The sequence below is a fragment of the Chlamydomonas reinhardtii genome, assembly GCF_000002595.2.
Source record: "Chlamydomonas reinhardtii strain CC-503 cw92 mt+ unplaced genomic scaffold scaffold_44, whole genome shotgun sequence".
Taxonomy (NCBI): Eukaryota; Viridiplantae; Chlorophyta; class Chlorophyceae; order Chlamydomonadales; family Chlamydomonadaceae; genus Chlamydomonas; species Chlamydomonas reinhardtii.
The window spans coordinates 2,936-17,736 of NW_025061557.1; the positions used below are offsets into that span (position 1 = coordinate 2,936).

A 14,801-nucleotide genomic window follows, 5' to 3' on the forward strand; every position below is an offset into this window, starting at 1 on the left:
TGCGCCCAATGTGTGCCAGTGAGTCGACGAGGTACCAGGTGTCATTTTCTTTGCGGATGGCATACGCATGGCGCCCGTCGTGCACCATAAGACCAAGGCCCTTGGAACAGTCAGGGAGAAGGCTTACAATATGTTCTTGCGTGTGTCCCGGGGCTAGTGCTTTGGTGACTGTGCGCAGGAGTAGTCGTGCCCCTGTGTGGTCCACGGCTGGGGGGCGGTGTCGCAGGTAGTGGTTGATAGCGGCTTCATGGAAGAGTCCATGGTGTCGGAAGTGGTGACCCCATAGGGTGTGTAGGGCAGGCGTGTCGGCCATTGCAGTATGCGTGGCCTGGCAGAAGGCAAGCACATCTGTAGCCAGTAACCACGGTTTGCCCAGCATATTGTTTATGGCGTGTACAGTGCAGAAGTTGAGTTGTTGTTGCTCCCGGAAAAAGGTGTGTTGTATTTGTCTGGGCCATTGGATTCGCTCAGGTTTGCGCCCGGACTCAGTGGCAGCAGCCACTCGGTCGGGTGCCGGTGTGTGTTCAATTGGGTTGCCTCCTCTGAGGGGTATGGGAGGGGGTATCGGGCTGCCGAGTGTGTGTGACCAGGGGGTTGTAACATCAATCAGGTAGCGATAGGTGGCAAGGTTGGTTGTGAGAGCTAGGCATGCGGGCTGGGGGTGCACATGAGTTTGCGATAGGAGGTAGGTGAGCCCCACGACTCCGGTGTTAAGGGTTGGTGAACCCGGGATGCGGGTGAGGAGTTGCATTGCGAGTGGCGCAGCTGCGGGTGTTAGTTCGGGTGCTTCAGCCGTGGCTTGAATGTTCATAAGCAGGAGGAGAATGGTAAGCAGTGTACGCATGGTGTAGGCCGGTTTAACAGCTACGGCGCGGCACGTGGCGTAAACAGGTAGGCCCAGCAGGATAAGCGGGGCACCGTGGGTTTTCCTGAGGGTGGCGTAGATGGCGGTGGTTGTGGTGAGGAGCGTGAGGGTGGTGCTAATGTGCTGGTGTGTGCTGATGAGGAGGAGGAGTGGTTGGGATAGCGTTAGGGTGGTGAGAAGGGTGAAGGTTAGGGTAGTTAGGTTGCCGGCTGATGGGTGGGAGAGCATGGTACGGGCAGACCAGGCCAGCCGTGCTACACTGGCTGCGACCAGGGTTAGGGCGGGTGGCCACAGGGTTATGCTTGCTGCAGTGCGCCAGCTGTGGGCGATCAGAGTGCCGGTGCATGTGGTCATGTAGGCGGCAGTGTGAGTGAGGAGGGTGCGCAAGGAGGCTATGGTGTGGCGAAGGAGGGCGCAGGATCCGTGGAAGGTGCCTACAGCTGTCCAGCATAGCGCGCTGGTGATATGTGCTGATATGTAGGACACGGTGGCAATGAGGGGGTCAGTGTCGTTGTGCATCTGGAGCTGGACTATGGGGTACGGTCCCATAGTTTGACACCACAGCTGGAGGGCGGGGCTGGCGGTGCGGGTATGGCACAGGAGCGCCGCGGGGGCGCGCGGGCCCCGGGCCGAGCTGCCGAGGCCGGGGTCGTGGGGCGTGTCATCCGGTGGTCTTTCAGCTGTGCTGTAGTGCTGTGAGGTCGGCAAACTTTGGTTCACAGCTGTATTGTAGGTGTTTTTGGTCGCATCTTTCACGGTGTTAGCAGGGTCTACATAGGCAGTGTGACTAGCTGATGCACCGCGGGTGGGGTGCGACAAGTAATCTTACTGAGTTCCCCTCCACTCAGGCCCCACATTTCCGGCCGTTTAGTCATTTCCGGGGTCTGGCATGCCACAGCTTGCATATCGCTTGTATGGTTAGGGTGCGCTATCAGCCTGTTGAACCCAAGCTTCTGCGTCCTCAAAGCCTGATCAACTGATCTACCTCGGGCTGGGTTGGAGTTGCCCATAGCGTCGTTACTCTGCTCTTCTACCGACGCGAGCTGCGTGTGTTCACACCGTGCAGTAGTCACAGCCAACACTTTCTTGCAGCCATCATCTGTCTCAACCATCTCTTCAGTGGCTATCAGCTTGTAGAACCCGGGCTTCTGCGTCTTCACAGCCAAATCAATTGATCTACTCTGGGCTGGGTTGGAGTTGCCCATGGAATCATTACTCTGCTCGTCTGCCGACACGGGTTGCTTGTGGTCACACCGTGCAGTAGTCTCAACCGGCACTTCCCTGCAACCAACACCCGTCTCAACCATCTCTTCAGTGGCTATCAACATGTTAAATCCGGGCTTCTGCGTCTTTAAAGCCAAATCAGTTGATCTACCCTGGGCAGGGTTATAGTTGCCCATTGCAATAGTATTCTGCTCTTCTCCCGGCACGAGTTGTGTGTGGCCACACCGTGCAGTAGTCGCCGCCGACGCTTCATTGCAGCAGTCATCCATCTCAACCGTCTCTTCAGTGGTTGTCAGCCTGTTAAACCCAAGCTTCTGCGTCCGGAAAGCCAAATCAATTGATCTACCCTGGGCGGGATTAGGGTTGCCCGTCGCATCATTCCTGTGCTCTTCTATCGACACGAGTTGCGCGTGTTCACACCTTGCAGTAGTAACAGCCGTAACTTCAATGCAACAGTCATCTGTCTCAACCGTCTCTTCACTGGCACTAGCGTCTATTGCGATCGCCAGCAGGGTACATGCACGGCTACTGGTAGAGGCCCCCGTGACCTCCCATCTTGTCCCACAGTCTGGCCCGCATAGGTAGGTCCAGGGGGGGCGTGGCGCTTGGTTGGTCGGCGTGGGTCGTGGGGTTCTTGGGTTGTTTAGTCTGCGGTGCGGGGTGTGGGTGGGTTGTTGAGGGGGGCTGTCAGTTCGGGGTCGGGCAGTTGTGTTTTGCGGGGCAGGGGGTTGGTAACATGGGTGCCATATCAAAGGTGGGTGTAAGGTCTGTCGAACTCGTAGCTCGCCAGAGCCCTCCTCGTCCTCGTCGATGATGTTGGCCGGCGCCGCGGCGGGCTGGGTCAGGGCCATCTGGGGCATGGTGGCCATGCGGTAGCCCGCCACCAGCAGGTTGGGCTTCACCGCGTTGCGCTCCCGTGTGTTGTTGCCGGCCACCGTGGGCAGCTGGTTGCCGGTGAGGCAGAACTCCGCGACCTGCAGTAGGCGCTCCGGCGGGCGTGTGGAGCTGGCCACAGCGGCCATCAGGTAGGTGTGCGCCTCCGGGTGCTCATAGTTGGGGCCGTCCATGTTGGGGTAGCGGCCGCTGAGCCACTTGTCCTCGCGGCACAGGCCGCTGCGGGCCGGCAGGATCGCGTCCAGCTCCCACTTGTCCGCCGGCAGCGCCAGGGCGCAGGCGAACTTCAGGTGGTGGTTGGCCGGGTCGGCGAAGTCCCGGAATCTGCTGAGCCAGCGGTGGGGCCGTGCTGCTCCGAGGTGGGTCAGGTGCGACATGTTGTTGGCCGGTGCCACCGTCAGAGCCTCGACGACGTAGTAGCGCTCAGTCTCGGACTGCAGCAGGGCCAGCGGCTGCCATGCGCCGTTCGTCATCACGAAGGTGTAGTACTGCAGCTCGTTGTCCGGGATGGCGTTGAACGGCGAACAGCTGTGGTGGGGACAGGAGTGTACGCAGGGAAGGGGGTCTAAGGTTGCGGCGTACCAATTGCTAAGAGGCTGCCGCCGGGTGATGATGTGGGGGTTACTATGGTACTGTTGGAGCTTTATTGCTCCCAGCAACATGTCCATGCGAACATTTTGTGATACAGCTGCAAATTTTCGGGCATATCGAACACCATGTGCACCCACTGCCTTTCTTAGCCTTGCTGGGTATCGCCATTGCCCGCCACGTCGAGAGTACGCTGCAAGTGGCCCACGAGGGCCTTCGCAGTGTGGCACGACTAGCCGGCACCACCGGCTGCAATACTGAGAGTATGTTGTGTCACGTTGAGCTTATAAGGGTGGTATTAAGGGACTCAATGAAGACCGCCAGAAGCGCCTGGATGGACAGCATGCGGTTTACTACTGAGATTGCGCTTGCTTGCGGAGAGAGTCTGATTGGGCCGTACCCAGTGGTTGTGTGTAAGGCTGAGCATGACTGGTACTCACTCTGTGCTCATATCTCGATGATAACCCTAGCACATTGGATGGGAAATGGGCTGGTGCGAGCTGCATACCAAGGGCACTCACTGACACTGAAGCTATTCCTAGCCACATGCAGCCGACTCTCCACCCCCCTAAAGCAATCCCTAGTATGGGCAGCGGCGTGCACACGACTTACGCTGAATGCTCTCATAATTGGCACAACGACACTAGCTACTATCACGCTTGCCTTCCTGCTCTTGAAGCACCTACGTGCTGCTGGCAGGAAAACACACACAACAACAGCGGCAACAGAGCTGTACGCCAATGGGGCTGCGCTGACCACTCTACTTATTGGACCGCTCTGCATCAGCCTCGCTATGACTCCACTCTGCTTCCTTATGCTTTTCTACAGTGCAGCCGCCATCCCACTCGGGATCGCCGCACTAACAATTGCAACTGACGGCACTATTCTGGCTCTGGCAATGCTCCTGTACAGCGCACACCTTGCCCGCCGGCACGCACCAGCCATATGGCCGTACAGAAACGCCGTCATAGGCACAGTAGCCATGCTAATCACCTTGTGTGCAATGTACACACACCTCCCATCTCTCTGCACAGACCACCAGCCGGGCACCGCCCTGCAAACATGGGTTCCGACTATGGTCACCGGCTCGGCCTCCATGGGTCAGGCCGCCCTGTGGCTCACAAGTGCACCCCACCCCACCACGGCACACACCCCACTTCCGGATCCCACAAGGTCACCACCCCTACGGGGGGCCTGGGAGACCAGGCCAGCTGTCCGCCAAACAACAGCCCAACCCACCAATCCGACCCGTCCACGGCCACTACATTACCCCCCCGGCCTCTCAAACACAAGCTACCGCCAGACACAGCAACTCGGATTCTGCGGCATCCATGCCATAAATAACATGCTAGGATTCTCCTGGATTGATCCGTTCGATGTGCTGAGACATGCCAACGCAGTAACAGCTGTACTGAACCAAATGCAACATCCAAACCGATATCATCAACCACTACCTTTACTATAACGCCACAATCGGGAATGCAAACGCACTTCCCAACAAGCGTTTAGTCATGCGCTGCGCCGTGTCACATTTTGACACACCAGGGGATCCCCCTCATTCCAAAGACTCCGTAATCGCCGCATTACCCCGCGAGGCACGCCGCCTCGGCTTCAATGTCCTCATGAATAGCCGGCCCCATGCATGTCTATGCAGTCCGCCTTGAGGCAGGCCAATGGAGCATAGTTGATTCAGAAAATACACCACTCCACAACACTCTCCTCGAAGACGATGGATGGAGTGCTATGGAAGGCCATATTTACTACTGGGCACTGTAGACATGGAGGCCGTGCGCAATACACTTGGCCCTTGCTACAACATCTTTCCACAAGAAGCAAGGCCACTGCCCACAGCAACACCAACAGACCGCACAAATGCCCCCATTGAAATAGACATCACTCAACCTGAACAAGGGAACACTGCTACAAGCCCAAACAACACAACAAATGCTGTCCAACGCCTCGCCCCAAACATAACCGCCCAAATACAAACCATACGTGCCCTGGCCGCCGCCGCCGCCACCAATGGGACAGCGCTGGCCCGCTGGACAGGGCGCACAAACACGCTCACCGACCTATTCAAACGACAGCAAACCGCACCGACAGCACGGCAAGACGCAACTACTGCACAACCTAGCCCAGACCAAACACAGGCCCGCACACTACATCTTGTCACACACAACGTACAGGGCCTTCTCTCACAAGTAACAGCCGCAGGTGCCCCGGGAAACCTGAGCTCCACACTCTGCAATCTTGCTGCCTGGAACGCCGATATTGTGATTTTGACTGAAACTAAGCTTGGCCACCGACACGACCCACTAAAGCGAGCCTTCATGAATGAAGGGTACCGCTTGTATTGCAGCTCTGTTCCACGTAACACCACGGAAAGAGGCAGCGCCGGCGTCGCCATTGCCGTGTCCACACGGTACAGTAACCTGAATAGCGTTACCCACCACACTCCTCCAGTCACCCTACACGGCTATGTGTCTCACATTCAGATCCGCACACGGGGCAGCACGCCCCTTACAGTCCTGGGTGTATACGCGCCTGAAGACACGGCAATCCGCAAGGCCATCTACCATTACTGCCAGACCACCCTGACCCACACTAGCGCCTGTGAACAACACCTGGTTGTGGCGGGAGACTTCAATGCTGTAGCTAACGCTGCAGATCGCACAGGGCCGCTTGACTCTGCTGACCGACTGCACCAACGCTTTCTGGCACAAACTGGTTTATTACCCGCCCGAGGCACCATGACCACGGCGGCGGCCGAATGGTCCTATGAACAAACGCAACATGGTGTCTCAACGCACCGCAGCCGCATAGATGACATACTCATGTGCACGACAACGCTCACCGCGTGCCCCAGCCCACACGAGCACGTAAGTACCGTCGCGGGCAACTTCGACCATAAACCTGTACACGTAAAACTGCCTGCTGACGCGCTGCACCTATGGGAAGCACCGCAACCCGCAGCGCCACCAGCAACAACATCTGAAGACAGCCCACGCTGGTCTCGTGTGACGCTTCCAATCACCAAGAAGCAGCTGGCCGCCGCTGCCGCCCACTTGGAGGACATAATGGTCGAGGCCACGGCAGACCTGCACAATGCCAGCAAGGGCGCGGTGCAGGTGATCGACAATGCTCTAAAACAGCACACTAAAAACCCAACCACCTACCCGGCCAATACAATGCACTGGGACTTGGCGCACAACAGAATTGTACAACAAACCGACGTGAACCAGCTAGCTGAGCGGTTAGGCAAGGCTCTCGAAGACGGCCTCACCTGCCTACTTGAAGAGTGCACACTAAAACCGCCACACACTGGGAAACACCATCTTTCCCGGTCAGCTGCCCGACATCTTAAACCACTATGGGACAAGGAGGTGGAACTCAAGCAAACCCTGACTAACATCCGGCGGTGCAGCGCCAGACACAACAACGGAAGGAGAGGCTGCCACCATACGAGGTCAGATAAAGGACTGCCAAGCCCAACACCGCCATTTGGTGGCGGACCGAGCCAAAGCGCAGCGTGAAGCTGCTGCCGCTGCCCTCCAGCACACGCTCGCCACCAGGCCTGCGCAAGGGCACAAACGCATCTTCCAGAAAGAAGCAACCGAACGTGGCCTCCCCGCGGTCCGCAACCCTGAAACAGGCGAGGTGGTAACCGCCCCCCCCAGCATTCTAACCGCCCTGGAAGGCCACTTCCGCAAACTGTCAGTTCCCCCACGAGGGCCCCGCACAGGTGAATATCGCCTGTCGCCTGGCGCAATGCGTGGGTACCCGTTCGAACTACCTAACGCTACGGATGCCTTTACGCTTGAGCGTAACAAGCACCCGGAAGCACACTCCATGCTTTCTAGCATGGCAGACCCCGCCAACTTCGACCACTGTATCGCACACCTCTCTCGTAACAAAGCCACGGGCCCAGACGGCATTCCGAACGAGCTGCTCCGCATCTTGCCTCATGGCATGAAGCGAGCCCTACACAACACACTGAAGATCATGTACGTCAAGTCCACAATCCCGGAGTCCTGGGCCACTTCGGACACGGTCCTGCTCCCAAAACCTGGGGACGCTCTTGACATCAAGAACAAGAGGCCCATCGCTCTAGCCAACACTTGCTATAAACTGTACACTTCTATGCTCACCCTGGGCATCGGCGAACTGGCAGGCCCACTCCAGCTGTTCAGCGAATCACAGGAGGGCTTCCGGGCCTACTGCAACACGGAACGGCAGATACTGAACCTTGTGCATGTACTGGAGGACGCTGCCCTGTATGGGAAAGACGTATACGCAGTATATGTTGACTACAGCTCTGCGTTTAACACAATCGATCAGGACAGGCTACTCCAGATTATGTTCGATCTGGGCCTGCCTGACGACCTGATACGCGCAGTCCGCAACCTATACGCGCACGCCACCACCCGCATTCGCACTGAACATGGATGCACATCCGCCATCCCAATAGAACGTGGCACGGTGCAAGGTGACACCCTGTCACCTGTACTGTTCATCTTGTTCATGGAACCGCTTGTGCGGTGGCTCCACGCAGGTGGGCGGGGCTACCGCTACGGATGTCTCAGCCCGGAAGACAATGCACGGTACCACTGCAGCGCCGCCGCGTACGCTGACGACTTGGCGGCCCTGACCACAACGCTGGAAGACCTGCAGATCCAATGTGACAAAAGCTCGGACTATGCAGACTGGGCAAGCCTGCGAGTCAATCACACCAAGTGCGCAACTACCGCCATCTGGCACAACAAGTCCCGGTCCACCCCGACCCTCGACGGACCCACCGGCCAAGCCACGCTGAACGCGATGCACCGTGAACTGACTAACAAGCTACGAATTGGTAACACCACTGTACCGTACTACCCGCCCACAAAACCCTACAAATACCTGGGGGTGCAACTCACCTTCTCACTAGACTGGAAGGCGCAAGTCTCCCACGTCACGGAAACTGTGAAAGAAAAGGGCACGGCCATAGCCACGTCACTGGCCACGCCGGCACAACGCCTACGCATGCTGCAGCAATGCGTCCACACCTCAATCGCCTATGCATTTGCTGCGATGCCATACACGAAACAGGACATCGCAAACTTTGACGCTACACTGGCCGGATACGCAAAACGGTGCTATGGGGACGCAGAGGAGCTCAGGACACTTTCGCGCAGCACCCGTAAAAAACGGGAGCTATAAAAACTTTTGCTTTGTAACGAGGGCTGTCACCGAGGCACTGGCCACGATGCAGGTGTATGACGACCGGCCTACACCGCTTTGACCTTCCCAGGGTATGCACACGGGTACCAGCAGCTGTCCTGGGCACCTGCAGCGACTAAGATGCGCCTGCGGCGATCACAGCAATAATCGGAGATACCAGATGTGTGGTCGGAGGATGATACAGTCAGATATACCAGTCAACAGGAGAACCTGTGAAGGGAAGGGATAGGAAGGGAGAAAGGAGGGACTAGAAGCCGTAGCCTCAGGCAGAGCCTGGGCGTAGTTGTTGGGGCGTGTAGAACGCCAGAGGTATTGGATAGGAGGGAAGAGCGGGACTACCCTATAAGGCTGAGTAACCGCTGGTGTCGTACGCGCCGCTGATGCGCAACCCGGCTGAACTGAGCAAGCTGGGCTCCCTGGCAAGCAAGTCGATACAACAGGTATGTGCTACGCTCACAGGCAAGCAATCCGATGCGAATGCTACAGGCTGCACGCACAGGCAGGCAAGTCGGTGCAACAGATACGAGTTGCTTACACCCAAGGCTGGTGGATACAGTATGCAGACCAGATGGCTGGTAGAAGAGAGCAGGAGTCGGGAGCGGTAGTCTGTCGCAATCCCGAAGGGAAACCGGAAGGGGGGGAATAGGGAGACAGTAGGCTGGATCGGTCGCAATCCCGAAGGGAAACCGGAGGAGGGAGTAGGGAGACAGTAGGCGCCGGGGGTGACGGGGGAAGCCTGGCACACTAGAAGGCCGCGCACTACGGCGAAGGGCTTAGGTCCGGTCCGGTCCGCACGCGTCGGTCGCAGAAAGGGAAGGGGCAACCCGCGAAGGGGAATTTGCACTAAACCGTTACAAGTATGCTGTCACGGGTTGTGACCACAAGACACAGCACACGCCAAACGAGCTCTGGTACCTTGATGCAACCAGGCTGTGGAGTCAGAGTTGGCCACGAATGTTCGGGCAAGGAGCCAGCTAAGCACAGGCTTGGTGCGACCTAGTTGTGAGGGGGGGCGGCTACCGCTAGCGTCTCTGGCTGCTTAGTCGTAGACGTAGGCTTCCTAAGGCAGGTGCTGTGCAGCTGTGGGAGTCGACCTGGAATGTTCGTCAGGCCCCTAGATTGACTAGTGTTGCGGAACTAATGCGTACGTAGACCAGAGCGGAAGGCGGAGTGGGCTTGCAGGCGGCACGAGAGTAGGCAGTCAGTAGCGCAAGTTGTGAATTCACATGTTACCTCGTAACCGACGGTAAACGCTGTGGACGTTCGCGCCCATGGCTGGCTGACGGAAGGTGGCTGCTGTATTGGGATGGCTGGGCTGGACGACGGCGGCCGGGCTGGCGTCGGGACTACCAGAAAGGATGCGCGCGAAAACCAACCTAGAGAACACCAGCGCCACCGGTGCCCAGCACGACATGTATGGGAGGGAGGGAGGGAGGCACAGGAGGCGTGATGCACGGCAGCGTAGATATCGCTAGGTAACTACATCGTGGCGGGCGCGCCAGACCTTTCACCGACCTCGTCAACTACCCAAAACGTCGCTCGATGGTGGGTGTGCTAAACCACTTCTTCAAACATTCTAGGCTAGCCCAAGGCGCCACTAGAAACATCGAGCGAGTCCGGAAACTAACGCTAGGTGGTCTACACAGGGTCCAAACATCATAATGCTCGGTAGCTAAGTCCAGAAGCTTCGTCCGAACATTGTACAATCCATCTAGAGCCAGCATTGGCAGTCTACTTGCCCCTGGCGGCCTTGCCCCTGGCGGCCTTGCCAGCCTTCGCGACCGGAGCCTTGGCAGCCTTGCCCTCAGTACCTGGTCGATCCCGATCGTTTTCCGATGGCGGGGTGAGCTTGTCTCACTCCTCCTTAAGACACGCGGGCACCTGTGCCCTGCGTAGATATTATTATTATTATTTCCACTGCAACGGTCTCGTTCTGTATTTGCTCCGGTGTTATAAGACTGTATTGATAAGGCTGAGGTAGACCAGAGAGTTATCGAGATAAGGAGGAGAAATCGAGACTAATCGAGGATGCGGAAGCGTAGCGGAATGTTACGGGGAAGGTACCAAGCACGGGAACCACCTGCGTGTCAACGGCTGACACGAAACCCGCCTAAGCCGTGCCTTCAGTCAACCCGGAGAAGGGCTGGAGAGAGAGGGGGGAAAGGAGCCGTGCTGCCAAGCTGGGGTTAGCTGGTCTTAGGCACTAAGGCTGGCGCGCAGGGGCGCGAGGGGAAACCAAGGGAGGCTGGCGCACAAGGGCGCAAAGGGAAGCCACGGAGAAGCTGGCGCACAGTGGCGCAAGGGGCAAAAGGGCCAAGTAAGCCAAGCATATGACTTACAGAAGGGAGACAGGGGTCGGGATCGACCAGGTACTCAGAGCGTGTGTCTGGTATGAACAGCCTAGCCCAAACTCCGCCTTATATAGCCCCCTAGCGGGGTCAATGTACGGCATGGCACGTGCACAGGCTCGCCGCGGCCATGCAACCCCGCACGTGCCCCAGGCACACTGCACGCGCACACCGCAACCTTCATGCATGCGACCACCACATCGTCCACAAATACATGGGTTAACCTAGTATACAACTCATCATATCGCGCAAATCCATGCGGACCGGGCACTCTACCTCACGTGGAGGCGAAACACACACGCCACGCACCGTGGCACCCCCTTCAACCCCCGCGTCCTGACGCTTAGCGCGTGACCCCCACGTATGCTCACCACATCCAGCTCAAGTCTGTGGCGACAAAAGATGTACTTCGTAAATTCGCGGCTGACCCATCTTTGCTACTGCAGAGGAAAGAGTAGATAGTGCCGCACTGCAACAGGTTCCTGCTTTCCCCAATCCCCGCCAGTGCGGGTGTGTGTCCCATGCCCCCTCGGGTAGCCCAGGTTCGCCAACACCGCCCCTTCCACCAAGGGCCCACGGTCCAGCAAGGATTCCGTCTCGAGCATGGCGAGCCCAAGCCACTACGTATAGCTTCCAGCGGCGCCGAGACGTGAGTCGCGGCGCTGCTCGTCCAAGTTCCATCGACCAAGACCAATCAAGATCCAAGGCCACTAAGGATCAGCAAAATATGATAAATAGTATTGAGCGAGATAATGAGCATAGCATCGGCATTAGGCCGCGTTGAGTCAGTTGATCTGGTAGTTCGCGATCGAAGTTTCCGGACTTGCTCGATGTTTCTAGTGGCGCCCTGGGCTAGCCTAGAATCTTCGAAGACTTTGTTTAGCACACCCACCATCGAGCGACGTTTTGGGTAGTTGACGAGGTCGGTGAAAGGTGTGGCGCGCCCGCCACTGGATGTAGTTACCTTCCCCATTCCAGGTCGACTCCCACAGCTGCACAGCACCTAGCGTTGCCTGAGGAAGCCTAAGTCTACGACTAAGCAGCCAGAGACGCTAGCGGTAGCCGCCCCCCCCCTCACAACTAGGTCGCACCAAGCCTGTGCTTAGCTGGCTCCTTGCCCGAACATTCGTGGCCAACTCTGACTCCACAGCCTGGTTGCATCAAGGCACCAGGGCTCGTTTGGCGTGTGCTGTGTCTTGCGGTCACAACCCGCGGCTGACGGCAGCATACTTGTAACGGTTGAGTGCAAATTCCCCTTCGCGGGTTGCCCCTTCCCCTTCTCCTGCGACCGACGCGTGCGGACCGGACCGGACCTAAGCCCTTCGCCATAGTGCGCGGCCTCTAGTGTGCCAGGCTTCCCCCGTCACCCCGGCGCCTACTGTCTCCCTACTCCCTCCTCCGGTTTCCCTTCGGGATTGCGACCGATCCAGCCTACTGTCTCCCTACTCCCCCCCTTCCGGTTTCCCTTCGGGATTGCGACAGACTACCGCTCCCGACTCCTGCTCTCTTCTACCAGCCATCTGGTCTGCATACTGTATCCACCAGCCTTGGGTGTAAGCAACTCGTATCTGTTGCACCGACTTGCCTGCCTGTGCGTGCAGCCTGTAGCATTCGCATCGGATTGCTTGCCTGTGAGCGGAGCACACACCTGTTGTATCGACTTGCTTGCCAGGGAGCCCAGCTTGCTCAGTTCAGCCGGGTTGCGCATCAGCGGCGCGTACGACACCAGCGGTTACTCAGCCTTATAGGGTAGTCCCGCTCTTCCCTCCTATCCAATACCTCTGGCGTTCTACACGCCCTAACAACTACGCCCAGGCTCTGCCTGAGGCCACGGCTTCTATCCCCGCCTTCTCCCGTGCAGGTCCGGCCAGCCGGCCGCCAAGTCTCTTCCCCTTTTCTCCCTTCCTACTTCTTTCCTTTACAGGTTCTCCTGCCTCCTGGTATATTCGACTGAATCATCTCCCGACCACACATCTGGTACCTCCGACTATTGCTGTGATCACCGCAGGCGCATCTTAATCACCCCGCAAGTGCCCAGGACAGCTGCTGGTACACAGGGTCGGGTGTGGTGGCCGTCCAGCCTCTCCACGCTCCGTGCTCATACGCTGGGAAGGTCAATGCGGTGCAGGCCTGCCGTCACACAGCTGCATCGTGGCCAGTGCCTCAGTGACAGCCCGCGTTACAGCGCAAAAGTTTTTATAATTCCCGGGTTTTTACGGGTGCTGCGCACAGGGTGGGGGTTGGCGGTGATGGTTTCGCAGTGAAATTTCCGGAAGGTTCCGGATTACGTTCGCCTCTTGAGAGATGGTCAGACTAATATACCTTTACTTATGTACGATGCTGTTGCTGTCTGGCCCTTGCCAGTCGGCTGTCATTTGCGATGCAAGACTTTCAAAACTCGATAGTAATACGTTGCCTGATATTTCTATGCAAGACAAACTCATCCTCGAGTACCAAACTGGAATGTCAAGACTTGGTGGCTGGCTGACTACATTTGATTTGAATGTCAGTATACTTCTAACAAGGTATCAGCATCAGAACAATATTTACGGTTCCATTGGTGAAATCGGAGTACATCACGGTAAATACATCATTGGCCTCTCATTGTCTGCTGCTCCGGAAGAGCCGGTAATTGCTATGGATTTATTTGGTCATCAAACACAGAATTTAGACGGCTCTGGGCGAGGAGATCTGCAGATATTTCTTAACAACGCCCGACGATTTTCCCCTCACACTAATTTTACTGTTATTGAAGGGAACTCCATGGATATTACGGTGAAAACGTTTTCAACAAGGTCCATTCCTCAGTTCCGTTTTTTCAGTGTAGACGGCGGACATTTTTATGATGCGGCTCTACGAGACACTAAACTTGCAGCCTGCAGCCTGCACCCCGGCGGCATTGTTTCAGTCGATGACATTCTCTCCGACTCCTGGGTCGGCGTTTCGGATGCCATGTTTTCATATTTGCGGTCGCCGGAGGCCACCCTTGTTCCGTTCCTGATGACACCCAAGAAGCTATACCTCACGCATCCATCCATGCATCAGAAGTATTTTGATTACCTGATGTCTTTGGGTTACGACATGGTGAAGTGTTCAGCTCATAAGACCAATAAGATGAGGTATCAGATAGCCGAGTATGATGTCTGCATTGTGCTAACGCATGCATGACCTATGTGTCCGCACCCGTGCGCTGTCAATTCTAGAACCCGAGTCCCTACACGTAAACAATCACCGCGAAATGTTCGGGGCCATCGCTGACCTACTGGCCCAGCAGAGTTAGCAGAGCTGAAGACACACTTCTACCACGTCCGTGTTGGGTAGAACGGCTCAAACGCCGGCTTGACGCAGATGAAATGGATTCGGCGTCGGAGTCAACCATTTAGTTGTCGCAGAAGACGGATAAATCCGGGCGTAAACAGGAAAGCTGGGAATGAGATAAGGGGACGCAGAGGAGCTCAGGACACTTTCGCGCAGCACCCGTAAAAAACCGGGAGCTATAAAAATTTTGCTTTGTAACGAGGGCTGTCACCGAGGCACTGTGCCACGATGCAGGTGTATGACGACCGGCATACACCGCTTTGACCTTCCCAGGGTATGCACACGGGTACCAGCAGCTGTCCTGGGCACCTGCAGCGATTAAGATGCGCCTGCGGCGATCACAG

At 57.0% G+C, this 14,801-nt stretch overlaps 2 protein-coding genes across 2 annotated transcripts; both read right to left on the reverse strand.

The window, feature by feature from the left end:
* Positions 1-1,734: 1,734 nt before the first annotated feature.
* On the reverse strand, positions 1,735-3,840 carry CHLRE_44g760697v5 (uncharacterized protein). Its single transcript, XM_043073053.1, has 3 exons — positions 3,658-3,840; positions 2,877-3,511; positions 1,735-2,737 (listed from the first exon to the last, which is right to left on the reverse strand). Exons 1-3 carry the CDS (start codon positions 3,699-3,701, stop codon positions 2,733-2,735), a joined length of 684 nt encoding a protein of 227 aa, XP_042914019.1. The 5' UTR covers positions 3,702-3,840; the 3' UTR covers positions 1,735-2,732.
* A 7,274-nt stretch (positions 3,841-11,114) lies between these two features.
* Positions 11,115-14,620, reverse strand: CHLRE_44g760747v5 (uncharacterized protein). The gene has a single exon (XM_043073054.1). The coding sequence runs from the start codon at positions 14,175-14,177 to the stop codon at positions 13,980-13,982; it is 198 nt and encodes a 65-aa protein (XP_042914020.1). The 5' UTR covers positions 14,178-14,620; the 3' UTR covers positions 11,115-13,979.
* Between the last annotated feature and the right edge of the window lie 181 nt (positions 14,621-14,801).